Source organism: Anopheles gambiae, chromosome X (assembly GCF_943734735.2).
Source record: "Anopheles gambiae chromosome X, idAnoGambNW_F1_1, whole genome shotgun sequence".
NCBI lineage: Eukaryota > Metazoa > Arthropoda > Insecta > Diptera > Culicidae > Anopheles > Anopheles gambiae.
Window position 1 is genome coordinate 11,720,546 of NC_064600.1, and position 27,360 is coordinate 11,747,905.

The following is a 27,360-nucleotide window of genomic DNA, read 5'->3' on the forward strand; positions in this document are numbered from 1 at the left end:
TTTTCAAATTTAAAATGAGCAAACCGCTCAAAACGCTTTTTAACCTTTTCAAGTGCCCTGGCGACGTGCATCGGCGCGATAAACAGCATAAGTCTAGGAATATGTCACGCATCCAGTAGGGCCATCTGATTTTTGTGATTTGCATTTTTTAGCAGTCAATTATTTCAATTCATTTCGAACCTATAACGGTTAACTTACTATTACAGCATGCACGTGTGTCAAGCTAGACCAATTCCGAGAAGCGTAGAAAAATTCTACATCCATTTTTCTCACGGCCATAAAATTGTTAAACCTAAAGCACGTAAATGCGTTAATAACATTAACCAGATCATGAATTCGAAAGCAATAAGTTCAAGTATTTGTCAATGATGCGATACATTCGGAACATGCACCACCGAATTCAAGTGTTAGGTACAGTTACGCCAAAAAGGGAAAACCACAACGCCTGCAATCAATGCAACAATTTGTTCTCACCAGAGAAAGCAATAAAAAAAGGGATCACATTTCCTTCAGGATAATGCTTGACATAAAACAGAACCAGAAAAGGCTAGCGACACAAACATATGCGTAAAAGGAAGATAAAATAACCTTCCCACAATAGAAGAATAGTATATAAGAATTCATTTTGAGTCTCAATAAACACTTGCTATTTAGATCTAAAAGAGAAAAGATCTGTGTGTCAGTGTCGGAAGTTCTTTTTTTCCTTGTCTTCAAAAGGTGGTACTGCCAGCGCGTTGGCAACGGACTCGATCTATCGTCTGATCGAGCCAAAAAAGGTTTTGTAAACGCCTCGAAGTTTTACAGTCACCGTCATCGAGAACACATAGCAACGTACAAGCGCGGTGACGAAGACACCCATTTGAAACCTTCTTGTGCAATACATTAAAACTGCAGCATAAGCACGCAGCGACAAAAACACCTCACATCCTCCCAGACACACCTCACGGAAACCAGAAGTTCATTAGCACAGAGCAGATTCGTTCGGGCTGCCAAGAGAGGACGTTACACTTCCTAAAAATCTTCGCCTACCCAAATTAGTTCGCGTTTCCAGTAAGAGGACCCCCTTTCTGGGTTTCTATGATCGCCTGGACGATCAACCGCCGGGTTTCGATCAAACGCCGTCGCGTATGTTCGATCACATTACATGGCGACGGTGACAATAATCTGCAATCGACGAGCTATCTGATATTAAGTAAAATGAAGTTAAATGTGAGACGTACAACGGTAAAAGCGCAAGTGACATGCTAAACGCGCCGGAAGTCATCTGAGCAGTGCCCGTAGACACATGAACGAAAAATGTAAAATGTGCATTTATTTTACGGAGAATAAATCAGTGTGTACGATTACGTAGCCACGGCGGACATCGAAAACGACCAGGTAACGCTGCGTAACGGGATCATCTGTAAATACACGACGAGTTGGTGTTTGGATGCGGAATACGGCTACCTTACGTGGAGTGTCGACTTGTCGAGACAATGCGAGCGCAACGACTTTGAAATCATCTACGAAGGTACGGTAAACAAAACCTTTGACAACAGTAATAATTCCAAATCACGGGCTAATGCGGTATACACACTAATATCAAAAGAAAACATGTTTTCGATAAGAGCTCTGGATGCTACACAAATATGCTGTTTCAACAGCTACATAACCGACCACCCGAAGATGTTTATCCTCGAACTGAATGGGTATCAATCACCATTCAAACGCAGGGCTGTCGATGGAAGAAATCTCGACTTGTTTACATATTTCAACTCGAAAATCACGCTAGTAGAAAACTATCTCGGCCAAAAGTTGAACGACGTGTACACTACAGTAATGACCGAAATGTGCAAACTAGATAAAGCGCTTTTAGAGACCAAATTAACACTTGCTCGTTTGAACCCAAGCGAAGCGAAAGCGCAGCAGAAGTACTACGAAAGCATACATATGAAAGCAAGGAAGATTGCTATCAAGAAATTCCAGTAAAGTACAACAATCGCTCTATGTTTATGGCCCCAGTTACACGAATGCTACAACTAAGAGGCACGCAAATAGATTGCACGCCATTGCTACCAGCAAAATTTACCCTAGGTGGAAGATGGTATACAACTGATCATCGCCTGCGAGAAACTACCGCACCACAACAACTTACAATCTTGAACTGAACGTCTCTCCCGAACTCACCGTTCCGCGGCTTCAAAGAAAAAAATAAATCGAATTCTACCAAAACGTAGTTCGCAAAGCGTGTTGCGTATCTCTTTAAAAAATTAGGGACCACTTTTGTGGCGCCCCTAAAGTACTGTTACAACAGTAACGTGAAAATAAATCGTGCGCCCACAATGAAGTGCATTTAAAACAAAAACGTGAACAAACTGGAGTTCATTTTAATTTTTTCTATCGTGCAGCAATCCGAAAAACTAAATACATAAAACACAGTCACAGTCGCTTACGACGCAATGCGGATGCGCGTGCGCTGAACAAGCAGAATGGACACACCGTGTGACGCAGACAAATTAGTTAATAAATAAAACCAGTTCTCAACTAACAGCCAAACCAATCGGTAGACCTTTTTGAAAAACACGCACTCCATCGGAAAACTGTAACTTGCATTCGTGGTAAAATGTGTACTAATTGTGGTATAGACAACAACCAACAACAGTACCCAGAATTGCCGCTTTACGCCGCAATGTATCATTCATGGTTGCAACAAACAAAGACCTAAACATTGTTTGTTGTTAAGATCTGATTTGTTGAATGTGTTATAAATGTGTTGCAATAGTGCGATTTGGCTTTCCAAAGTGTGTTACCATGTGTGTAACCAGCTGATAGTGTGGTTTATAATAAGATCTGTATAGTAGACATGCTACAAAAGGAACAATCTCTATTATCAAATTATACCAGTCGTTTTGAATAATGGCTGCAAAACAGTTAAAAACGTTCGCATTTATTGATCCAGGCTCCTCATCTAGTCTTATTCTAGAAAACGCCAGAAACGAACTTAGAACTCAGAAATAGTAAGAAATAGAACGGTTCTCGTTACAATAGAAGGAACTAACAAGAAGAAGTTTAATATGAAAGGTTGTATATCTTCCGAAGTGTGAAGGAACTCGATCTCACCGTGCGAAGTTTAAACGCCTTACAATTGAAGAAACAATTTAAACATCTGAAAGACATTTACGTCTCTAGTTATATCAATGCAAAACCATCTGAACTCTTAGGACTACCTTCTTTATTTGCCGAACCGAACCGAACCAATTGCTCACGAAACCAGACTTGGTAAGGGTAGTGTTCGGCGGTTCCAACTCCCTGAGAAGCTCAGAAAGCTAATGAATGAGCACGATTCACCATAGCAGGATGTAACCATAACTAGGGAGCACCAGCTTCGCTACTTCGTTAGAACAGGGTAAATCAATGTAATTGTTTTGTAACAAAACAAACAGGTAAAAGGATCGCGGTAAAAAAAACTTCATGCGAAACAAAGAATAAGGCGAGGGAACATTTACATCCTCGGTCCTCGCGGAAAAGAAAGTAGGCAAGCGATCCAGGCAAAGATAGCGAAAAGCGTACCCCGGAAAATCGGGTTTACCTAGAAAGTAAAATAGATTATAAGACATTTTTTCATTGTCAATAAACGACTTACAATCTTGAACTGAACGAGAACAGTCGCGTCCGCGTTTCTTTTCCTTTCACTAGATCAAACACGTCTTTGTTAAAAACACGTCTTGGTGTAGAATTCACTCCTGTGATTTATAGCGACAGACAATAAATTCGAGATCAATCAAAAAAAGCTTACAACTTCAACGTGTTCGGTTTGTTGTTGGATATCACAAATGTATATACGGTTTATTTACCGCATCGAGAATTAGGGCATCGATATGCGGATCATTGCATATGAATATCAATATTGTGGACCAACCCATCACAGCAAGCGTTGACAACAAGAATTGAAAATAAACAGACGGGCACTTGGTTCCCTGCAAACGAGTTTCTAGTCCACCTCTTTCAAGTAAAACGAAGGAAAAATCTTGCGCAAGCAGCTACTCCCAAAGATTTCAAGGCAGCATACGCTTTCGCATGTAAGTTTAGATGTTCTGAAAATGTCGTTAATGTGACGAACCGATGACAATTTCGATTCCCACAACAAAATGCAACTTTGGCAAAACGGCTTCGGGTATCTCACCTGATGTGAAACTAATGAAACTAATAAATAGAACACATCGTGTCCGGAAGTAGGACAGTGATGAATGAAGAAACAAACTAAAAGGTTATGTTCAGTGTTGACTATCCATAATATCACAAAGGTGTTTCTAAGATATTACATGGCGACCGTGACAGTGTGTCCGCGTGAACGTGACTTCGTCAGACATTGAAACCCGAGTGCACCGAGGTTACATGGTTATTACATGGTTATTATTATTACGCAAAGTGAATTAAATGTGCATAATGAGTGACTCTATCGAGGCAGATCTAGTGAAAAGTATCAATTGGGTACTTTATATCGTACAGAATAGAATTGATAATTCCCAGATCGAAGAGTATATTAAAGAAGAGCTCCATGATACGGCGATTTCAATTCTAATAGGCTCAATGGAAAATAACTTGGCACTAGAAGAAGTGCAACACCATTTAGTGCGAGCTCACTTACTGTGGTCAAGTGTTGTTAAATTGATCAAAGGTAACGCAAATAACATGTCAATGGAATAATAATAATAATAATTATATTTAAAAAAAACGAAAACAAAAAACCAAACAGCAATATAGATACCAATCGATCATAAGTGTGTGAACAAAACGACATGTAAAAAGTTAGTTTATGAAAATGGCGCACCCAGAAATGGAGGACCATATTAACGAACTACTGGTAAGAATCAGTGAAATAAGTGACGCGAGTGAAAAAGAGCGGTGGCAACGGTATTTATCAGATTTTAATATAGAAGAAGCTAATATGGACATCATCCAAGAAATAAGTATGGCAATAAACTTTTACATCGATGTAGAAACACTGTGATGAAATCAAAAACAGTGATTGTGTCAGAAAACGATTCCTTGACGTTAAAAATGTGTCGGTCTTACAACAGGCACACCGCCGTAACAGGTGATGCCCAAGATAACGTAATAAACACCCTTGAAAAACACAGCCTTGATCACGAAGAGCATGATTGGAAGCTCTGGTTAATACTTGCACTCGTTGTCGTCAAGCTTATAATAATACTCTGGAAAGAGTACAAGGCAGCAATGAGAAGGCAAGCAATCCGTGCAGTGAATCAAAGAGCAAGCACGCAAAACATTTAAAGATCAAAAACGAAAAAATTGGTTTGATGAAAAGTGACTATCATTACAGTGATAAGTGACAAATATGCTGAAACAATTCCCGACTGCAACGGAAGTTATGGAACCATGCCCGACTGCAATGTAAGTTATAAAACCATTCCCGACTGCAACGGAAGTCTAAGAAGCATTCCTGACTACATCGAAGTATAACAAAAGTACTGTTAGTGCAATATTTTGTTTATAAAATGTATATAAATATAAAAATACCTCAATATATAATTATGTTACAGAATGTTGCACAAGCTGAATATAATCTGATACTCTTGGAATATTAACAGCCAACATAGTACACTGTGGGGAAAGCAGCCAACGGGAGCAACTCTTAGAGGACCACCTCTTGCCTTGCAGTCGTAGGAGTTTGGTTTAGATAAATAAAAGTGTAATATAGTGTAGTAAAAGTGTAAAAGTGTAGTGTAATTAAAATAAAACAATGTGATTGTGTTTTAATTATTAATTTTAAACCAATCCACAATTATATAGTAATATCCACGTGCGGTGTCGTATTGATGGACCGTCCGGTATGCAGACGACACCATACAGACGAGACGAAAATGATCACATCAGGTGGTTGGCAACGTGACCGGCAGCCGTAGAACATCTAACAGCACCGAGACATCAATCTAGCAAATGAGTTTTAGTCCAGCCTTTCAAAAATAAAGATCCCAAGTTTAGTTTACCTTTTTTTAAACTAACTCAAACTTAACTAACTTAAACTTACTCAAGGCAATCACACACATTTAATTTAATTTAATAGAAACAAATTAATAAGTAGTAATACTAAAATGAGTGACAAATGTACTCAGCTCAATTGTCATCAATGCTAGGTGCAGTAGTGTGTGTCGTTATGTCGTTATCAGTGAAGTGGTTGTTTGTGAGTGGAAATTTCCATGGCGTGATGTTTGTTATCAGTTCAAGTGTTTATTGTTTACAGGGTTTCACACTTTATCTCAAGACCGCGGGACCCCTTCCCGAATCTGTCTTAGCCAAAGTCAAGACTGCGGTATGATGCTTGAAAACGTTGATGATACCTGAATTCATCGGATGCAATGCTGAATCTGCGGCACATTTCTCGAAACACACTGGTCCGCGCCGAGGACATGCGGTCGAATATTTTTTTACACGGATAACCTTTGTGTACATCAGTCTATTAGAAACACTCAATTATCCTTTTCGTTTTTTACCAAAAAAAGACAATTTAATAAAATGAGTGAATGCATATTTGTTTAATTAAAATATTTACAAGTGTTAAGAAAATAGTTTGAACTGTTTAAATAATCTTTTTTGGTAAAAACACGAAAAAATAATTAACTGTTTTCAATACACTGATGTACACAAAGGTTATCCGTGTAAAAAAATATTTGACCGCATGTCCTCGGCGCGGACCAGTGTGTTTCGAGAAATGTGCCGCAGATTCAGCATTGCATCCGATGAATTCAGGTATCATCAACGTTTTCAGGTATCATCAACGATTTCAAGCATCATACCGCAATCTTGGCTTTGGCTAAGACAGATTCGGGAAGGGGTCCCGCGGTCTTGAGATAAAGTGTGAAACCCTGTATTGGTACGTGATCGAAGTAATCGCACAGCAAACGGTATATAAAGTAGCACGGGAGCTGTATAAATTAATGCGAATCATGGAAGGGTCTCAGTATCATAACGAAAGTTCTAACGACGACGTCGTGGAGCACAGTGAAGAGATTGTGATTAGTGACAAAGTGTTACGTTTGCTTCTTCAAATATGGATTTGGCTAGGGAAGAATCTGGAGATGATGAGCGGCTGGACAGCCCACGAGGATTCGGAAGCGGAGACTTCGGAACCAGCGACCTTGACGACGATGACATCGAAGTATCCGGCGATTCCGGAGAACCTGAGGGAACATTGGAAGATAGTCAACATGATAGTGTCCGAGATGAGTTTCCGGGAGAGCGTAACCATTTCAAAAGAGGACTTGAACTCCTTGCTAGTAGACCTGATTGCAAATACCGGTATTACCATGCCGGTATTTTCAAGTTTACCGACGTTAATGGACCTAAAGAACTACTTGCACTCCTCAAAAAGGCGAATCGAGACATACGTCTCTTGTATGTCTGGCTCGACAGAAACCACCTGCATGTCGTCCACGACTGCGCATATTCCAACAGTTCGTGCAGGTGTTTCAGCCTTAAACCTACTGAAAGAAAGTCTCGGCGTCGTCAATTCAGAGAGTCAGCTCAAAATGAAAAAGAATTGTCATCATCCGAAATTAGGGAAGAAATAGAATTATGTAAAAAATAAAAATAGAAAGATAGAAGAAAGGAGAAATAAAAAAGATACACTGCCTAACAAACTAGAGCAGTCTAAATCAATTTATAAAAATATAACTGACAAATTGGCAATTTATGAGCATGCGATTTCAAGCGAAGAAATAAGATTTTTCCTTAACTGCTCAAGGAATATTTTTGGAGAAATCTACACACTCATAGCAACAAAATTAGAACTAGCTCATCAACACAAAATTAGTTTGCCAGTTATTGTATATGCATTAAAATTCACACGAAAATTGAAGGAGAAAATTAATACCGCGAAGATGGTCAATGTAGACATTAAATTAGGAACAACCCTCATACCGATGTATGACGGATCCCCAGAAACACTGCATTCTTTCATCGACGCAACAGAACTATTTAATTCTATCACTAACGGTTAGGTACGGGTACGGTTAGGCAAATAGTAAATAATAACCAACACCTCTCCGAAATCATAACAACGCTCAAGCAACATTGCGTATCCACGGTCACGACTGGCCACTTTATTTCAAACCTTAAATCACTACAATCGAAAGGGAACGTATTCGAACTTTGCGACAATCGTGAGAACGGACCGATGCAACCAGCAACCAGCGGTCTAGTTAGAACATTAGCTTGATAGGTTTAGGCAGTCGAAGTTTAGAATCAGTCAGATATAGTTCAGTTTTTAGCATTAGTCAGGAGTAATCCTGTTGGTATAGATAAAAATCTTTTTTTTTATGACCAACCGGTCAAGATAAAGATTAACTGGTGTAATTCAACCCTCAGCAATTCCATACTCTTCACCAATTTGGATTGTACCAAACCAAATTAGACGCTTCTGATAAAAAGAAAATCAGAATCATTATCGATTATCGCAAATTTAACGAAAAAAACTGTAAATTTCCAGTTGATAGCCGATAAGGCGGATTAGAGATGGAATTAGAAACACTGCTGAAGGAGTTGCAAGTGCTTGAACTTCGTCAGAAAATCGCTATGCGGAAGACTTCTAACAGCGCCACCTCGGCACGTGTCAGAATAAAATAACCAGAACCCAACCATCGAGCAAGAGGCCTCAAAAAGGCGAATCGAGACATACGTCTCTTGTATGTCTGGCTCGACAGAAACCACCTGCATGTCGTCCACGACTGCGCATATTCCAACAGTTCGTGCAGGTGTTTCAGCCTTAAACCTACTGGAAGAAAGTCTCGGCGTCGTCAATTCAGAGAGTCAGCTCAAAATGAAAAAGAATTGTCATCATCCGAAATTAGGGAAGAAATAGAATTATGTAAAAAATAAAAATAGAAAGATAGAAGAAAGGAGAAATAAAAAAGATACACTGCCTAACAAACTAGAGCAGTCTAAATCAATTTATAAAAATATAACTGACAAATTGGCAATTTATGAGCATGCGATTTCAAGCGAAGAAATAAGATTTTTCCTTAACTGCTCAAGGAATATTTTTGGAGAAATCTACACACTCATAGCAACAAAATTAGAACTAGCTCATCAACACAAAATTAGTTTGCCAGTTATTGTATATGCATTAAAATTCACACGAAAATTGAAGGAGAAAATTAATACCGCGAAGATGGTCAATGTAGACATTAAATTAGGAACAACCCTCATACCGATGTATGACGGATCCCCAGAAACACTGCATTCTTTCATCGACGCAACAGAACTATTTAATTCTATCACTAACGGTTAGGTACGGGTACGGTTAGGCAAATAGTAAATAATAACCAACACCTCTCCGAAATCATAACAACGCTCAAGCAACATTGCGTATCCACGGTCACGACTGGCCACTTTATTTCAAACCTTAAATCACTACAATCGAAAGGGAACGTATTCGAACTTTGCGACAATCGTGAGAACGGACCGATGCAACCAGCAACCAGCGGTCTAGTTAGAACATTAGCTTGATAGGTTTAGGCAGTCGAAGTTTAGAATCAGTCAGATATAGTTCAGTTTTTAGCATTAGTCAGGAGTAATCCTGTTGGTATAGATAAAAATCTTTTTTTTTATGACCAACCGGTCAAGATAAAGATTAACTGGTGTAATTCAACCCTCAGCAATTCCATACTCTTCACCAATTTGGATTGTACCAAACCAAATTAGACGCTTCTGATAAAAAGAAAATCAGAATCATTATCGATTATCGCAAATTTAACGAAAAAACTGTAAATTTCCAGTTGATAGCCGATAAGGCGGATTAGAGATGGAATTAGAAACACTGCTGAAGGAGTTGCAAGTGCTTGAACTTCGTCAGAAAATCGCTATGCGGAAGACTTCTAACAGCGCCACCTCGGCACGTGTCAGAATAAAATAACCAGAACCCAACCATCGAGCAAGAGGCCTCAAAAAGGCGAATCGAGACATACGTCTCTTGTATGTCTGGCTCGACAGAAACCACCTGCATGTCGTCCACGACTGCGCATATTCCAACAGTTCGTGCAGGTGTTTCAGCCTTAAACCTACTGGAAGAAAGTCTCGGCGTCGTCAATTCAGAGAGTCAGCTCAAAATGAAAAAGAATTGTCATCATCCGAAATTAGGGAAGAAATAGAATTATGTAAAAAATAAAAATAGAAAGATAGAAGAAAGGAGAAATAAAAAAGATACACTGCCTAACAAACTAGAGCAGTCTAAATCAATTTATAAAAATATAACTGACAAATTGGCAATTTATGAGCATGCGATTTCAAGCGAAGAAATAAGATTTTTCCTTAACTGCTCAAGGAATATTTTTGGAGAAATCTACACACTCATAGCAACAAAATTAGAACTAGCTCATCAACACAAAATTAGTTTGCCAGTTATTGTATATGCATTAAAATTCACACGAAAATTGAAGGAGAAAATTAATACCGCGAAGATGGTCAATGTAGACATTAAATTAGGAACAACCCTCATACCGATGTATGACGGATCCCCAGAAACACTGCATTCTTTCATCGACGCAACAGAACTATTTAATTCTATCACTAACGGTTAGGTACGGGTACGGTTAGGCAAATAGTAAATAATAACCAACACCTCTCCGAAATCATAACAACGCTCAAGCAACATTGCGTATCCACGGTCACGACTGGCCACTTTATTTCAAACCTTAAATCACTACAATCGAAAGGGAACGTATTCGAACTTTGCGACAATCGTGAGAACGGACCGATGCAACCAGCAACCAGCGGTCTAGTTAGAACATTAGCTTGATAGGTTTAGGCAGTCGAAGTTTAGAATCAGTCAGATATAGTTCAGTTTTTAGCATTAGTCAGGAGTAATCCTGTTGGTATAGATAAAAATCTTTTTTTTTTATGACCAACCGGTCAAGATAAAGATTAACTGGTGTAATTCAACCCTCAGCAATTCCATACTCTTCACCAATTTGGATTGTACCAAACCAAATTAGACGCTTCTGATAAAAAGAAAATCAGAATCATTATCGATTATCGCAAATTTAACGAAAAAACTGTAAATTTCCAGTTGATAGCCGATAAGGCGGATTAGAGATGGAATTAGAAACACTGCTGAAGGAGTTGCAAGTGCTTGAACTTCGTCAGAAAATCGCTATGCGGAAGACTTCTAACAGCGCCACCTCGGCACGTGTCAGAATAAAATAACCAGAACCCAACCATCGAGCAAGAGCTAAGCACAGCGATGAGCGAGTTCAAGAAAGCTAGAATGCTTCCGCGGTAGGCGTATGCCAATTTTCAGATACTCAGCACTCGTTAATAGTCATATTGCAACAGTAAACCAAGAACAATGTGCAATACCTCACAATAAATTGCGACAGTAAACCAAAAGCAGAAAAAGCATATAAAAACTGGGGTACCCATTATTTTCAACATGCAACAATCCGAAAAAATATGTATGAAATAATAAAAAATAATAATAATCATAATAAACTGATGACATCGCTGAAATTTACATCAAGCACTAAGTATGTACCAAACACCGATAGAACACCAAGTACCGGTATAGATTCAGCGTAGCATCATCATCAGCAGCAACAAAATGCACGCCGCATATCCCATTAAGGTATTGTAGGTATTGACCACGGAGGATAAAGGATGCGCTCCTAAGAGCTATAACATCCCCTCCCCCTAGACCCCTCGCGGAGCACGGGGAAAGGGGCAGGAAGAGGGTTGGGGAATATGTAAATATTGTAAATTTACTGAAATAAACTAACCCGCTTGTTAAAAAAAGCAGGACCCCAGTAGTTAGAAGTAATAAAAAGGAACCCCTGCCGTAGCTGCCCAACTTTCCCCCGCTGAGAAGGTCATCGATGGAAATCAGCTCAACATTACTTTTACTTCTTTCATTATGTTACCTCAACGGACAAAATATATCTATAGACAAGGTAAACCATCCGATAATAGGAATTGATGCGGGGCCTGCAATAATTAAAAATTATAGTTATCATTATGTTCGTCATTTAAATATCACCGCCTACAAAGATTATATTCAGACAATAAGGTACAATTTCGATAAAATATAGCCCCATGTCAGTTTACACCGATAATTAAAAATCAATCAGATCATTTGAATACCCTCCTTAGAAAGCTCTCTCCAGTCAATCGATTTAAACGTTGGGATTCCGTCGGTACTGTTTGGAAGTATATAGCAGGGAAACCAGCTGCTAATGACTTAAGAATAATAAACAGCACTTTAAACGACAGTTTAAAAACAAAATCAAGGAGTTAGCTTTTAGCCAAGGTCATAGAGCAATCATCATCCGTAGAAACCCATTCAATTACTATATAGATAAGTGCACAGGTGCTAAGTAAGCAAACGGTCCCAAGCGAGCCGTTGATGTCGCTCCACGCGCGGAGTCAGGTTCCAACGGGAACTCCACTGGAAGCGGGAGTTAAGAGTTAGTCTTTGTCCAGCAGTTCAGAAATAAAGATTCCCAGTTTTTTTTTAAACTTACTCCGGACTGTCGTATACATAATTATTTATATCGTTAATAGTCATATTGCAACAGTAAACCAAGAACAATGTGCAATATCCCACAATAAATTGCGACAGGAAACCAAAAGCATAAAGAGCATATAAAAACTGGTGTACCCATTATTTTTAACATGCAACAATCCGAAAAAATATGAATTTAATAATATAATATAAAATAATTAAAAAAATAATAATAATAATGATATCGTTGAAATTTACATCAAGCACGTGAACAAATTGCTCAATTACAGCAAAACGTGTTCAACCTGGAACAGCGAGGAGAGCATTTATAACATGGAAGAAGAGGAGTACCACGCTAGGCGTGGATTTGTCCCGGATTTGCCATAAAATGGGTTATTTTATGGTTTGATACAATATAGATGCGGTTCTGAGCTTGGGTGGGTCATTTCAAAGCTGGAATGCAAAAATTGTGGCTTATTTTGCAATAGAAATGAAATGATAGAAGGATGTGAAAGTAGCATCATAACATTCAGTAGCATATGCCAACAACACCTCGGTATCTTATCCCATTGCCACCAAGACAATGTCAACCCATAAATAGACCTCAAATGATGCTAAACCAACAAAACCAATTTGCTCAACCTAGACCTTTCCCTCAACAAAATATGCAAAATTATAACCGCCCAGCAGAACAAATGTTATAGGCTCTGCGCATTAACAACATTAAGGGATAATACTAAGGAAATATACGACGGAATACAAGAACTTTTACGAAAGTACGAATCGTCTATTAAAGATGAAATATTAACAACGCTAGTTAAAAAGAGTAGACACCTTTTGTGCTTTTGTGCTCCCGAATAATCTCTCGCAAAACCAGTTTTCGTTTTATCGCGCACGTTTCTCTGCCTCTTCTTCGATTATGTCGGGGGAGGGGGGGAAACACGCGAAACGTGGAAGAAACAATTATAGTGATAGTGAATCGGACTCGGGCATGTCGAAGCGCTCCGTGCGGCGGGTATGCCCGACTGCCGATAACGATGCATTAGCACAAAGGTTGTCTAATGAAAACGATAGCATCAACGATACCAGCTCCTCCAACACCATGGAACAGGAGGAAATTTCCCAGGAATTTACCACAGTAAATCGAAAGACAGGCTCCGCTCGTCAGTTGTGTACTCGAAAAACATCCGCCGGTCCGCCGGCTAACTCACCCGCAGCACCTGCCACACCGCTGGCAGGTCGAAAAGTAAATCCGACTTCGGAGTTGAATTTCAAGCCGCCACCAATTGTGGTTAAAACAATACCTGTTGCTGAACTTCGACCGGAGTTACAGTCACGAGGATTCACGCCCCAATTCCAACTCAGCGGCATTGGCACTATCCATTGTCACTCGCTCCAGGGCTGAATATGATGGCGTAGTAAAATACATGCATGAGCAAAAAGCGGAATTCTTTAGCCATGATGCGAAACAAGACCGCCCGTTCAAGGCTGTGCTGCGCGGACTCCCAGAAATGGATATCTCCGAAAAAGTGGAGGAACTTCGGGGACGCTACCAACTCGAAGTTTTGAAGGGCTTGAAAATTAAACAGCGCATCGATACAATACACTCCAGATTATATCTAGTACACTTCAAACGTGGGACTTGCTCCCTGAAAAAGCTAGAGGCGGCCCGAACCATACAGCAAGTCATCATACGGTGGGAGGCATATCGTGGTGGTAAGAAGGGTCCAACGCAATGCCATCGATGCCAAGACTTCGGCCATGGTACGCGCCACTGCAACATCCAACCACGTTGCGCTCGTTGTGCGGGTCAACACATTACAGACGCCTGTCCAACCAAGGACCAAAATGAGGCGATGAAATGCTCGAACTGCTCGGGTCCTCATGGCGGTGATGATCCAACCTCCCCTCCGAGCAAAATATTTAGAAGTTAGGCAACAGGCCTCACGTCGACAGGCAAAACAGCAACATCTGCCGAACCCGGTAACATCGTCAGATCCCTCCGAGGCCGTTAACAACAGCTCCACCGTTGATGCGTCCCCCCTTCCCCTCTTTTCACCAGATTCCATAGATTCAGCCATTCAAATCCCACTCGCCAGACTTTTGGAAAATGGCGAAAATTCTAAAAGACAAACCCCGGCCGATTCCTCCATTAAAGAGCAACCTACCAGCGCTAGTAGTCATTACGCCCATCGAAAAGTCCAATGCACTTGCTAATCAATTTGCTGAGGCATATTGCCTTGGTCTTACAATGACTAGCCCTCACGATGTGGAAGTGTCAACGACCAACAGCACGGTTGACAATGCACTTCCAACTCTACCACCCGAAGAACGCTGCACCGTCGCGGAGGTTGAAAGTACCATCAAATATCTTCAAAACATGATGGCCCCAGGCTTTGATGGAATCTTCAATATTTGCATAAAATATCTGCAAAATTGGGCTATGACTCTGCTTGTTGCGATTTTTAATTGCTGTCTCTCACTCAACATCTTCCCGCAAGCCTGGAAGAGCTCTAAGGTGATCCCAATCCTGAAGCCCGGAAAGGATCCCACCCTTCCATCCAGCTATCGATAACCGATAACCGATAACCTTGCTAAGTGCCTTCAGCAAATTATTCGAAAAAAAAAGATATTGTAGACTAAGTGTTGCGGTAGCAACGGGTAGGTTTGAGGCGATTTTTAAATTGCAACGGCTGAGTTGAGGAGATTTAAATTGCAACGCAATATTTCATTTGCAACGGCTAAGCATGGGTAAAAATTCGAAGCTATTGTAACTTATCGTATGAGAACGAGATCGCTGGCCTAAATAAACATACAATTTGGGAACGGCCCGTTTCTTGAGCTCATCGATAAGCATAAGCCACTCGAACAACGTGTAGGGTAATAAAAATATTTTAGAGCTGGTGCATCCGGTAGGCAGACAGAAATTAGGAGAAAAATGCATGAAGGACGAAAAACATGCATATGTGCATGTAACGAATTCTTTCAGTTATCTACCCAAAACGAGGAGGTCATAAAATTTCAAGTTAGTTTAGGATCAATCTAGAATGCGTGGAATTGAAGTATAAACAAAACACCATACGAAAACATAAAGCACACTGGCACCAATACAATTAAACAACGTGTACGGACACGTTTAACACCATCAAAAATGTTAGTATATAACAACCAATTTTGTCAAATAAACGTCAGATCTAATTTAGAAACTGAACGGAAAACGTCTCGATTTTTTTTTGAACGTCTTGACCTTTCCTAGGTTTTTGCTTTAGGTCTCATCCGGGTCCCTCTGCCCCCATCCGAAAAGTTATTGAATGAATTGTGCCACTTTCGAAGCATAGGTTCCCACGAACCGCGAACACTAGCCGAAAGTTTAATGTACAATTTATTATGGTAACTCCTTTCGGGCAGAAACCCATCTTTTATATACATTTGTTTTCGGTAGGAACTTAGGACACTGAAGGCCTTTCCTTCGCGTGGCCTGACCCGAGTTCCGCCGTCAACACTAAGAAATTCGGTTAACGATCTACAAATTATTCCGGCAGAACAGTTTGGATTTCGGCCCGGGCACTCTACAACACACCAACTGATACGACTGCAAAACACCATCCAGCAAAACAAAAGAGTGGAAGCAACCTTGAACCGGCTGCTTTGCTCTATCATTCAAAAAAGCTTACATTTCAACGAGTTCGGTTTGTTGTTGGATATCACAAATGTATATACGGTTTATTTACCACATGGCGTCCGTGACAGTGGGACAAAAAAGTGATAAAGTAAACTGCCAGTGTTGGGAGGATCAATCCCTAGTGACACTTAGTTTTAGTGAGTCACCGCAAAACGCATTGCAGACCCAAGATCGGACCAATATTATCGATGGGTAAAAAGCAGTCGAAAGTGTTACAAAATTCGGGTGATCCGCAGGTGCAAATCCTGAACCAAATGTACCTGCGGGCATACCCCAGGGCAGCGTTCTGGGCCCACTTCTGTATCTGCTGTTCACGGCGGACCTTCCTGCTCTTCCTAGCGGTGCCCAGTTGTTTTTGTTTGCAGACGACACGGCGATCGCTACTAACGGCAGAACACCAGCAGAACTCAGACGCGGCGCTCAGCGCTGCTTAGACATACTACAAGGCTATGCTGCTGATTGGAGAATTGTCGTGATTGTCCCACATCGGCTAAGGCACCAGCTACTAAACCCTATTGGCTACCAGCTGACTACGGGAGGAACAACAATCCCCTGGTTGTCAAGGGTAGTGTCTGGGTCTAATCATGGATAACAAGCTGCTATACCATCACCATACCCGAGAGCTGGCAACTCGGATCAATGTCCTGCTTAAAAAATGGTATCCCCAGGTGAATCGCGGCTCTCGCCTTTGCTACAAGAACAAGATTGCGATCTATAAACAAATAGTTCTTCCCATGGCAACTTACAGTATCTTGGTTTGGAAAAGTAGCGCCCCAACCAACATCCGCAGGGTTCAAATAGGGTTGAACCGATTTTTGCGACTAATTGCGAATGCCCCCTACTGGACCAGGTTAGATAGATAGATCCCATAGATTTTTGGTTCGTTCCCATAATTTATTGGTATCGTCCAATTGGATATCAATAAAATTGGACCAAAAAATTCAGGGAAACGACCAACATCGTGGGAACGCACCAAAAAAAATATGGGAACCCAACAAAAATTGATGGGAACCAACCAATAAATCGTGGGAAACCCTGTATGTCCAATAAAAACGATCGTGCTTTAAAAGTAATGCGCGATACGCTCAAAAAAACGATACGAGATCGGGTTATTATGGAAAACTAATATTCCAACCCTTCCTAACAGTTACGGACAAGCTCTACGACGATTAAAAAGTCAAGAAGCATAAATGAAGAAAAACGATGCACTTAAAGCATGGTATGATAATGAAAAAAAAATCCTACATTCAAAAAAGCTATGCTCGGAAAGCAACTCCGAAAGACCCTCTTGAATTAAACGAAAATATTTATTATATACCACACTTTTCGGTAGTAAACTACAATAAACCTCATCCAAAACCAAGATTGGTTTGCGATGCAGCAACAATGAATGAAGGAATCTCCTTAAATTCACCCCTTGGAATTCGCAGATACAGAACCTGCTTAAAACAATAATTTTTAGCTTCTATTATTCGCTATTATTAACATCATTATGTTGATGACTATTTGGATAGGTTCAAAAATGTAGAAACGGCTTCTAAAACAATAGCAGCGGTTTGCAGGTTTGCGGTTTGGTTACACTGCTATTGTAACTCTGCCATTTTTTTTTTCTACGAAACTTTGTCACCAACTCTCGCACACTCGAACACAGCATATCTCGGAGAATAGACTATCAAATGATGCCTATTTGCAAATTACAGATAAAGAACAATCATACCATAAGAAAGACTATACGGCTACTTCGTAGAAGAAGAAAATATAAACAGTCACTTTGTTGGACAAGATGCACCGCCAGTTAGCACCCAGACTGCCAGCCAGACGAATCCAGCATGCATTGCAGAGCATCGGATGACACTGGAATGCAGTGCGCAGACAACACGGCGTGCGGAGCATCGGATGACACCGGACTGCAGCGTACGGAACGAGACACCAGGGCATGCGTGGTACCAACGTGACCGAGCTGCCGTGAGAACCAAAACGATCGCACGATCGCAGTCGCCTTTCGGCATCTTTAGCAATTCAGCAATTAGATAGAATTAGGCATGCTCAGGCTTAGTTAGACACAAAACAGCCAGGACAAGGAATCCGCGTAACAGACGTGTGTCGAATTTTACGTTTTCAGCTAAAATACATTCGATTGCTCTTTATATTTGGTTTGAAATCAGTACTATTATACACTTTATCATTTAAATATCACGATTCGTGTAAGCGAATTTTAAGCGAATTTAATTTTCTAGCTAAAATGTAATTTTTTGCACTCCATTGGACAATTCTTGAAGCAAATTGTACTGATTTGACAATTGATCAGTCAAATTTGGAAAATCGCGCAACTCAGAAACGTACTGTATCATATACATTTGCTCCAAAATATGCTTTGTTTCGTAATCACCATCGTATAAGCACTGTCTTGATTCAAACACACTCCCTGATCACCGCGATAGATAAGGTCCACTGGTGTATGGGAGAAGCCTTGAAAATGCATTCCCACCCACGGAATAGTATCACACTCACCAACCAACTCCACTAACCGCATGATACTGCCGTCTGCCTCCTCCGGCGTTATCACACCCTGGCGATGCAATATTGTAACGGTGTCTGTTTTTTTCTTGCACTCGTCGAGCCTGTAACTACTAACATATTCGATCGGAGCCGAGTTACAGTCCAGTGCAAGTACACCTATGTACTCTAGCAGTTGGTCTTGCCTGATGTATGCTTGCTCACCGTCCTTAAATGGGTTGCTGGTATCGATCAGGGGAATACATTCCTCGGTTCGTGTTATCTTTTTATAACCATCGGGCACATTTTCAACCTGCAGTCGGCACACTACTCGCAGATATTCGGCAATCGAGCTACCGTGCACTTGAGGATCGGGTACGTTGTTCTCCTTGGTAGTCGTACTTTTCGGAGGAATCCATCGTAGCGTTATATCGAACGCAAGGTTGACATGCCCCAGCTGCTCTCTACATTTTGGTGACTTCAAATCCAACTTGATTACTGTAAAAAAAAAAACATCGAAAGAAATATCATTCTTTTTCAGCTGTTTCGCTTGCATCAATGTGCACCGCTATTTGGGCGGGGCCCAGTAGTTATGAGGAATAATTGTTTTATATACTTTTAAAAGTAATTATGTGATTTCCATAAAAGCGCATCAAGCAGTAGAGCTTTACTCGTGACATCGTCTACTTGTTCTGTTGACAAAATCATTCAAAAAATTGTATTGCCGCAATTATCATCTTCGAGATTTGGTTTGGAGATAGTCGTGTCTGGATGGATTTTATTTACTAATGTTTAAGCACACACACATCGATCCGAATTTCTCGGCTCGAAATTTAAATAAATAAATCTGTATAGTAGCGACTAATTCGCGAAATAGCAATATTACAAGAACACAACAGATTTATGGTAGAATTGTAACTAAAATACCAAACAAAACATACTTACCGACCATATCTCCTCTTTTCGAAATAACACTACCATCAAGATTGCCTTTCACCATCTGATACGTTTCACGACTGAGACTCATTTCCAATTCTCCCTGCGGTGTAATTACAAGGCAGCCGCCAGATTCCAAGTTGATGTTTGTGCTAACCGCATATAAAGTGCCTATAAGAAAAATGATTTTACCATTGGGTCGATTCAACTGTTTTCTAACGAAAATGCTCCTAATTCATCCGTTTCGATCCAATACCTCGTTTAACAAATGCCTCCACGAACTCATTTTTCAGTAACTCTATCAAGGGCAATTGCCGTACTCGAAAGAGTAAGCTGCTGTTCACAGATAGGTTGCTTTCCAATTCACGGAGGCAGTTCGGATTTTTCGCAGGTATCACAACTGAAATCTAAACCAATGAAACAACCTTTATATAGATCCGAACAGGGCTTGGGTGGTTTGATGTTAGCCTCTTACCATACGGATTGGCTGTAGTAAGGCAAGGATTTCCGTTCGCTGCTGGCACGTTTTCTGACACCAGTTCGGCTTCTCTATGTGTGTAATCTTGCACGCTGGGGTAGGAAACTTCCATATTTCTGGGCACAACATTCTGGTCCAAAACTAAGACAATACGAAATAAATTCGAACTGTTCAGCTGCCACGAGCTGCCGTTGTGCTTTTCCGGCTAACCTCAAATGAAAGCATAGCATTTGTTGACAGCAGTTTGGCCAAACTCGCTCAAGGTGTATACAGATAAGGTAAGCTTATACAAATGTACAAGACAAGGGATATATAAGCAAGATATCACGCATAGCGAATTCGAGCAGAATGTGAACCGAAATCGGTATAAAAATTAATTTGAAAGTGCAGTTTTTGCGTTTGGATGTTCTATGTGGAAATCAAGCCAAAAAGCAATGAATTTGTTGTTTGTTTTTTTTAAACCGGAAAATAGTTCCACTCAAACACTTTATAACCTTCAACTCTACGACCCGATACCCGCGGGTATTATTTAATTTTCAAACTTGAATAACTTTTTAGTTAAAAATGGTAGCTACTTAATCTTTTTAACGTATCATTAGCAAAATTAATTTTAATAAAGGGCACATGATAAACTTATTTTTCAAAAAATCCTAAATATGTTTTTAATATTTTCTTTTGGTATCCCTTATCTCTAAAATCGGCATAACCGGGAATCCCATACATTTTGTATAGGAAGTGATAGCTTTTAATTTTAAAACTTTGATAACTTTTGATGTAATTAATATTAAAATTTAAAATTTGGTTTAAAGATAAAGGCTCTTGTAATAAGTTTTATTATGTACACTTTATTACGGATACGTCTGTTGCTCTCTAGTTCCCAAGCACGTCTGCTGGATCATTCCCCAAGCAGCCAGAACTGTCATATGCCAGTGTTGCCAGCAACCTTGCTTATTACACGCTTTCTTTTTCTTTTTTTTTACAAATATTTACAAACTTATTATTAAAGCTAATTATCCTAATGCACTTAGTCTAATCCTATCAATATGAATCTATACTAACTAAACATCAAATATTCTTGGAGCACGAACGACGCGTCCACTTCGAGTTTTGTATAGGTTATCTGTAACTGACCCATCTGATTGAGATTCGTTATTTTCAAGGTCTTCATTTAATGTTGATTCTGAATCACTCGCTGTACAACACGTGTCATAATCAGATTCTGTCCCTGTAACTGTTTCGTTTGATTGATTTTCCAATGCCTCGGTATCTTGTGTTTCTATGCTTTCAGTTGGCTGATATCTATTTTCAACGTGACATGCGGCCATACTTATGGGTAAACCTACATGAATCTCATCTTTTTGATAGAATATGTCATTGCTATTTGGGATCATATTTGCAGTTTTCACCAGAAATCTTCTATTCCGTCGAAAATGATTTCCAAAATTGTCTTGAACTATGTACGATCTACTGTTTACCTGACGAACGATTTTACCATTATTCCATTCTTTTCCTGTCTTTTTGAAATTCACTCTATCTCCTATGTTCAGGACTGGCAATGGTTTTGAAGCTCGATCATAGAATTTCTTTTGATGTTGTCGCTTGGAAAATATTTTCCTTTCGATGAGTTTTTCATCAATGCAATTGCGATGTAACAACGCACTATTTGTGGGTAAGCGAGACTTAAGCTGGCGACCAAAGAATAATTGTGCTGGAGAAAGACCCATTGTCGCTACTGTTGTGGTGTTATACTCTAGAAGCCGATATTGAAAATATTTGATATCGTCAGCTTCATAGCATCGTTTGATTATATTTTTAGCAATAGCTACACCTTTTTCTGCTAATCCGTTACTTTGAGGGTTTCTTGGGCTAGAAAATGATATGTTAATATTTGTATCATTGCTATACGTTACAAATGCAGTAGAATTGAATGGAACATTGTCACACCTGATTTGCGTGGGATACCCATATTCACAAAACACGCGATCTAAGACTTCCAGGACACATCTTATTGATTTTTCATTTAACTGCTTAGAAATAAGATACCCTGAATATGCATCTATAATTACGATATGGTCATTCCCTGCGTATTCATATAAATCTATACCCACTCTCTCAAATGGATAACTAGGAGGTGTGTCTTGTAAAAGGGGTTCTTTTTGTTGGTTACGTGTAAACTTTTCGCAAACCTGGCATGCTTTAACAAGTTCAGTGATGTCATTCGACATACCGGGCCAAAAAAAACTGGGACCTGGCTCTTGCGAGAGTTTTTTCTATGCCTAGATGAGGAGCATGCAACCATTTGGAAATAGTTGGTTGCATGAGAGTAGGAACAACCAATCGATGCTCTTTGAACAACAATCCATTTTCAAAATGAAGCAAGTGTCGATGCTTATAAAACAATTGTCCTAATGAATCTAGTTGATGATATGACGGCCAGCCCTGTTTGACATAATTGACAATTTGTTTGTATCTTTCATCATCATTGAGTTTACCTACATAGTAATTATAATTATCAGTCGATAAGCATGCTTTATTGGATATTGCATGAATTATCCCCGATAGCTCGTTGCTAAAGTCTTTATTGTCTGGCAGTGCTGCTCGTGAGAGACAGTCAGCTATAAGTAATTCCTTACCAGGTGTGTATTTTATGATCATTCCTGGATACTTCAATAGATGGAGGAACATTCGTTGCAAACGGGGAGTAACATCATCAATATCACGTTTAACTAGAGCTTCTAGTGGCTTGTGGTCCGATTGAACAGTGAATTCGTGACCATATAAAAAGTGATGAAATCGTTCACAAGCAAAAACAATAGCCAAGAGTTCTTTTTCTATTTGTGCCCACTTTTGTTCACTTTTGGATAGTGTGCGAGATGCATATGCTATGGCCTTTCCATTCTGCATTAAAACACTCCCTAAGCCATCTTTAGAACTGTCTGTTTGAACTATTATAGGCTTGTCAATATCAAACATTGCTAGCACAGGTTGATTGGTAATCGTCTCTAATATATCGTCAACCTCACGTTCGTGTTGCTCGGTCCAAGACCATTCAACATCATTGCGAGACAGTTGTCGCAGTAAGGCGGTTCGTTTGGATAGATTTGGGATAAATTTACCTAGATATTTTAGCAATCCCAGAAGACGAAGCACCTCTGACTTATTTTTTGGTCGGGGCATATCAACAATTGCATTTATGTAAGATTGATCTGGTCTTATTTTACCATCAGATAATATGTGACCCATGAACTTGATCTCATCAGTTCTGTATTGGGTTTTGCTAGAGTTAAATTTTATGTTATTTTGTCTAGCTCTTTCAAGAACAATTGATAGAGTTTTGTCATGTTCCTCAAAATCCTTTCCAGTAATGGCCAGATCATCAAAATATACTTCAACTCCAGGAATATCCCCAAATATTTTTACCATTCTTTGTTGGAACATTTCTGGTGCACTACTTATTCCAAACGGCACACGATTCCAACGGAATCTACCATACGGTGTCATAAACGTGGTTAGATCCGAACTTTTTCTATCTAGTTTCAACTGCCAAAACCCATTTTTAAGATCTAATACGGTAAATATTTGTTTTCCTGTCATACGACTTAGAAGATCTTCTGACTTTGGGATAAGAAAATGTTCCCTTTTGATACATTCATTCAATGGTTTCGGATCTAGACAAATACGTAAAGCACCATTAGGTTTTTCGACAATTTGCATATTGTTTACCCAATCTGTAGGGTATTCAACCGAACTAATAATCCCTAAAGATTCCATATTTTTAAGCTCATCTTTTAAACGAGAGTGCAGGCTAATTGGTATGCGCTTTTTGTAGTGCAAGGAGGGAGTGGAGTTTTCTTTAAGCGCTATAGTGCATTCCCCTGGAAGGTTTCCCAGGCCTTCAAATAGATCTGCATTTGAATCAATGAACGTTTTCCTGTCTGATGGAAAAGACTGAGATGATTCTATACTATTCAAGCGTTTCAGCAATCCAAATGCTATACATGTTTGTAATCCCAATATTGGTTGAAGATTGTCATCTACAACAAAGAAATTAGCTGATAATGCGTTTTTGGTTTCCTCGTCAACACAAGTAAGACGAATCTGACCGTGTATTTTTATACGATTATTATTATAATCCACAACATTAAATGTACGCTCTTTCGACAACGGTAAGTTCATACGGGTAACCACGCTAACAGGAATGCAATTGACATCTGCACCGGTATCAAGCTTAAATTCCACTGGCCAGTCCTGAATTAGGTATCGTTTAGTCCATTTGTAATTGGAACCCACTGTTGCTACGTTACAGTTTACTCTACAATAATAATTATTTTGAAATTCATAAGAATCCCTATTTTCCATACCCTCACAATAAACATCTCTAACAATGTTACCTGAATCAGCCCACGCGATCATGTTTACATCTTTGTCGTTCCTTTGCTTCACTTCATGCGTTGTTCGTACCGGTTCCCGTGAGATGTCACTGTTGCTGTTGATCTTCGGAGCTTTGCAGAATTTCATGAAATGTCCCCGCTTTCCGCAATTGTTACAGGTCACATTCTTTGCAGGACAATAACGACGATGACTCCCGTTAAAAGGTTGTCCACAGTTATAGCAGCTTGCCTTATGAAGTTTACTACGCTGAATTATGTCTATTTTCCAATTTCCAGCATCTTTTTCTACACTATTGAGGTGATGTACATCGTTGGTCTGAATTAACTGCTTGTGTTTTGATGCAGCCTCATACGTTTTACACATTTCTACGACGTTTTGAAGCGGCTCGTCTTTTGCATCCAACAATTTTAGCTGCAACGTTTTATTCTGGATGCCGACTATAATACGATCACGAAGCATTCGGTCAGCATAGGATGCGTGACAATTTGCACACTCAAATTCGCAAAATGCCATTTGTTTTCGTAGTGCCGTTTCAAACTCTGCAAAGGGTTGATTTTCATTCTGCTCTATGAGGTTGAATTTGAACGCTTCGATGGCCAAATTTTTTCTTGGAAGACAGTAAGAATCAAAAGCAGTAATGACGTCATCCAATGTTCTGCCTATTTCTTCTTTTTCAGCAGCATCTCCTTTATCATCTTTTTTTGCATTGTTTTCGACAATTTCACCGAACATTGCCTTCATGTCTCCGTTGCTGGGAAATAATGTGTTGTATATTTCAACTCCGTGATCACCAACTAGCCATAAAAAGATCGCGATCTTGTTCCGCTCGTCCTCGTTGATTTTGTTATTCGCAATCATAAAGATGTGAAACTGCTGCTTCCATTTTGGCCATTCTTTTGCCAAATCTGAGCAATCCAGCGCTCTTGGTAAGCGGTCTGCTGAATTTGCCGCCATCTTGCTGCTTCTTTTCTTCTCTTGATACACGCAATATGCGACTTTAATATGCGTTTGTTCTGCTGGCAAACGACAATAAATCCACGATTTACCGGATATTGGACGATACTTTCCCGTTTGCTTTTAGGTTCCGAGAGTTCTTACACTTCTGACACCATGTAATAAGTTTTATTATGTACACTTTATTACGGATACGTCTGTTGCTCTCTAGTTCCCAAGCACGTCTGCTGGATCATTCCCCAAGCAGCCAGAACTGTCATATGCCAGTGTTGCCAGCAACCTTGCTTATTACAGCTCTAGTCTTATTTACTTTCCAGAAGAAACGGGAATTGTTAAGTTTCGGTTACTTTTTTAAATGGTAATACATGACAACCAATTTTTTCATGAGCAGCCTTCAATGCTTTACCATATTCAATGCATGAGTAATTATGTACCAAATTGATGATTCTGATTATTTTGATTGAATATAAAGAAAAAGAAGACATTCTTGACAAAAACATTTTTTGGTTTTTGTAGTATAGCAACCTTATAGATACGTTGTATATATAAACCTTGTTATGTTGCTTGACAGATGAAAGATGGATTAACAATAAAGAGCAATCGCATGTGGAACCACGAGGAGTCAAGACGTGTTTTATCACGATACTACATTTGGCGACGAGTAAAAAGAAACAAAGAGAACTAGCAGTGGAACAAAATCAGACGGCAAGATACAATGAATACAATTGGTAAGCTTACTTCGTTTTGTTACTTCGGAAATGTGAAAGAAGGAAAATGTGATTGAAAGTACATTTGTATTGCAATTTGCTTAAATGCAGTGAACCCCGATTCAATTCGGACTGGCGTAAAAGCTGATGAAAAATGAAGCCAATTGAAAATTTGCTTAAATGCAGGACTATCCAAGTGAAAAGTGTGGTTAAAAAAAAAAAAAAATGAATATTGCTCCCTTGTTAATTTGCTTTAATGCAGAATACGGTAAACGTGTTGAAACAAGTTTCGCTTAAACGCCGAATCTATGTGTAACAAAGAATGAGTATTGTTCCTTTGTTTGCTTGAATGCAGAACTCGGAAAACATGTCGGAACAGGTATTGCTTCAATGCGGAATCCATATGTGAGTGTTTGGCACAAAGTCGAGTATTAATACATGCAAGGATGGCTTATGTATGAGTGCGCGTCTTTATCAAAATGGAGGATGAAACGCAGAAAAACGGAAAGACATGTGAATTATAAAAAAAGCAAATCAATCAAATGTGCGTGATGGGATTTTTCCTGAAAATTGCTTAAACGCTGAATAATAAAAATAAAATAATAATAATAATAATAATAAGATGATTGAAAGATCAAGTGTTCTACAATAAGTATTATGTTATTGCACCAGTTTTAGTGTGATGCAGTGTTGTCAAACTTATAATGCATAATGCAGAGCTGCATGTTTGGATGTGTGAATAAACACAATCCTAATGTATTTTGACTATTTACATGAATTTCACAGACGCACACGTCTGATTTCTTCTGAATGACTAAATTCTGTTGTATTATTTTTACAGATCTATTTCGTTTCCCAGGGCTGACGCCTCAACCGTTTAATTATGAGGGTCACCGAGAAAACCTTGGAAATGAGTGGAAAAAATGGATTAAATCTTTCGAAATCATGCTTCGAGCATCTCGAATTGATGATGAGGAGTGGAAGAAAGACCTACTATTGCATTTTGTGGGACCAAAGGTCCAACAAATTTATGAAACTCTGCCAGAACTACCAAGCATTGAGAAACGAGGACCTCTTTCAAATATTGAACAATATACCCCCAATATGAACAGCTACGAAGAGGCCGTAGCAAAATTAAATAATTTCTTCTTGCCGAGACAAAACCCCACCTATGAACGACACCTATTGCGGCAAATTAAACAACAACCAGGAGAGAATTTTG

General features: G+C 39.5%; 2 protein-coding genes across 4 annotated transcripts in view; both read right to left on the minus strand.

Moving 5' to 3' along the window:
• The window catches only part of LOC1272435 (ribonuclease P protein subunit p40), a 41,602-nt gene extending 21,266 nt beyond the window's left edge, over nt 1-20,336 (minus strand). Inside the window, exons 1-4 of one of the 3 annotated variants that reach the window (XR_009765457.1) lie at nt 20,083-20,320; nt 19,864-20,014; nt 19,617-19,778; nt 18,687-19,169 (exon numbers count right to left, since the gene is read on the minus strand). Coding sequence is in view for 2 of the 3 variants with exons in the window: in XM_311176.5 (XP_311176.5) it covers nt 18,523-19,169; nt 19,617-19,778; nt 19,864-20,014; nt 20,083-20,214 (1,092 nt within the window). In the remaining variant the exon portion in view is untranslated. Of the gene's footprint in view, nt 1-18,283; nt 19,170-19,616; nt 19,779-19,863; nt 20,015-20,082 lie in introns of those variants that run through there. The other 2 variants (XM_061650728.1, XM_311176.5) reach the window with 2 other exon arrangements.
• Nucleotides 20,337-21,044: 708 nt separating this feature from the next.
• On the minus strand, nt 21,045-25,722 carry LOC133393699 (uncharacterized). The gene is made up of 2 exons (XM_061660012.1): nt 24,477-25,722; nt 21,045-24,397 (listed from the first exon to the last, which is right to left on the minus strand). The coding sequence occupies exons 1-2, from the start codon at nt 25,429-25,431 to the stop codon at nt 24,393-24,395; spliced, it is 960 nt and encodes a 319-aa protein (XP_061515996.1). The 5' UTR covers nt 25,432-25,722; the 3' UTR covers nt 21,045-24,392.
• Nucleotides 25,723-27,360: the final 1,638 nt, after the last annotated feature.

Coding starts and splice junctions, on each gene's coding strand:
- LOC133393699 (XM_061660012.1), bottom strand. CDS start 25,431: ATGGCGGCAAATTCAGCAGACCGCTTACCAAGAGCGCTGGATTGCTCA.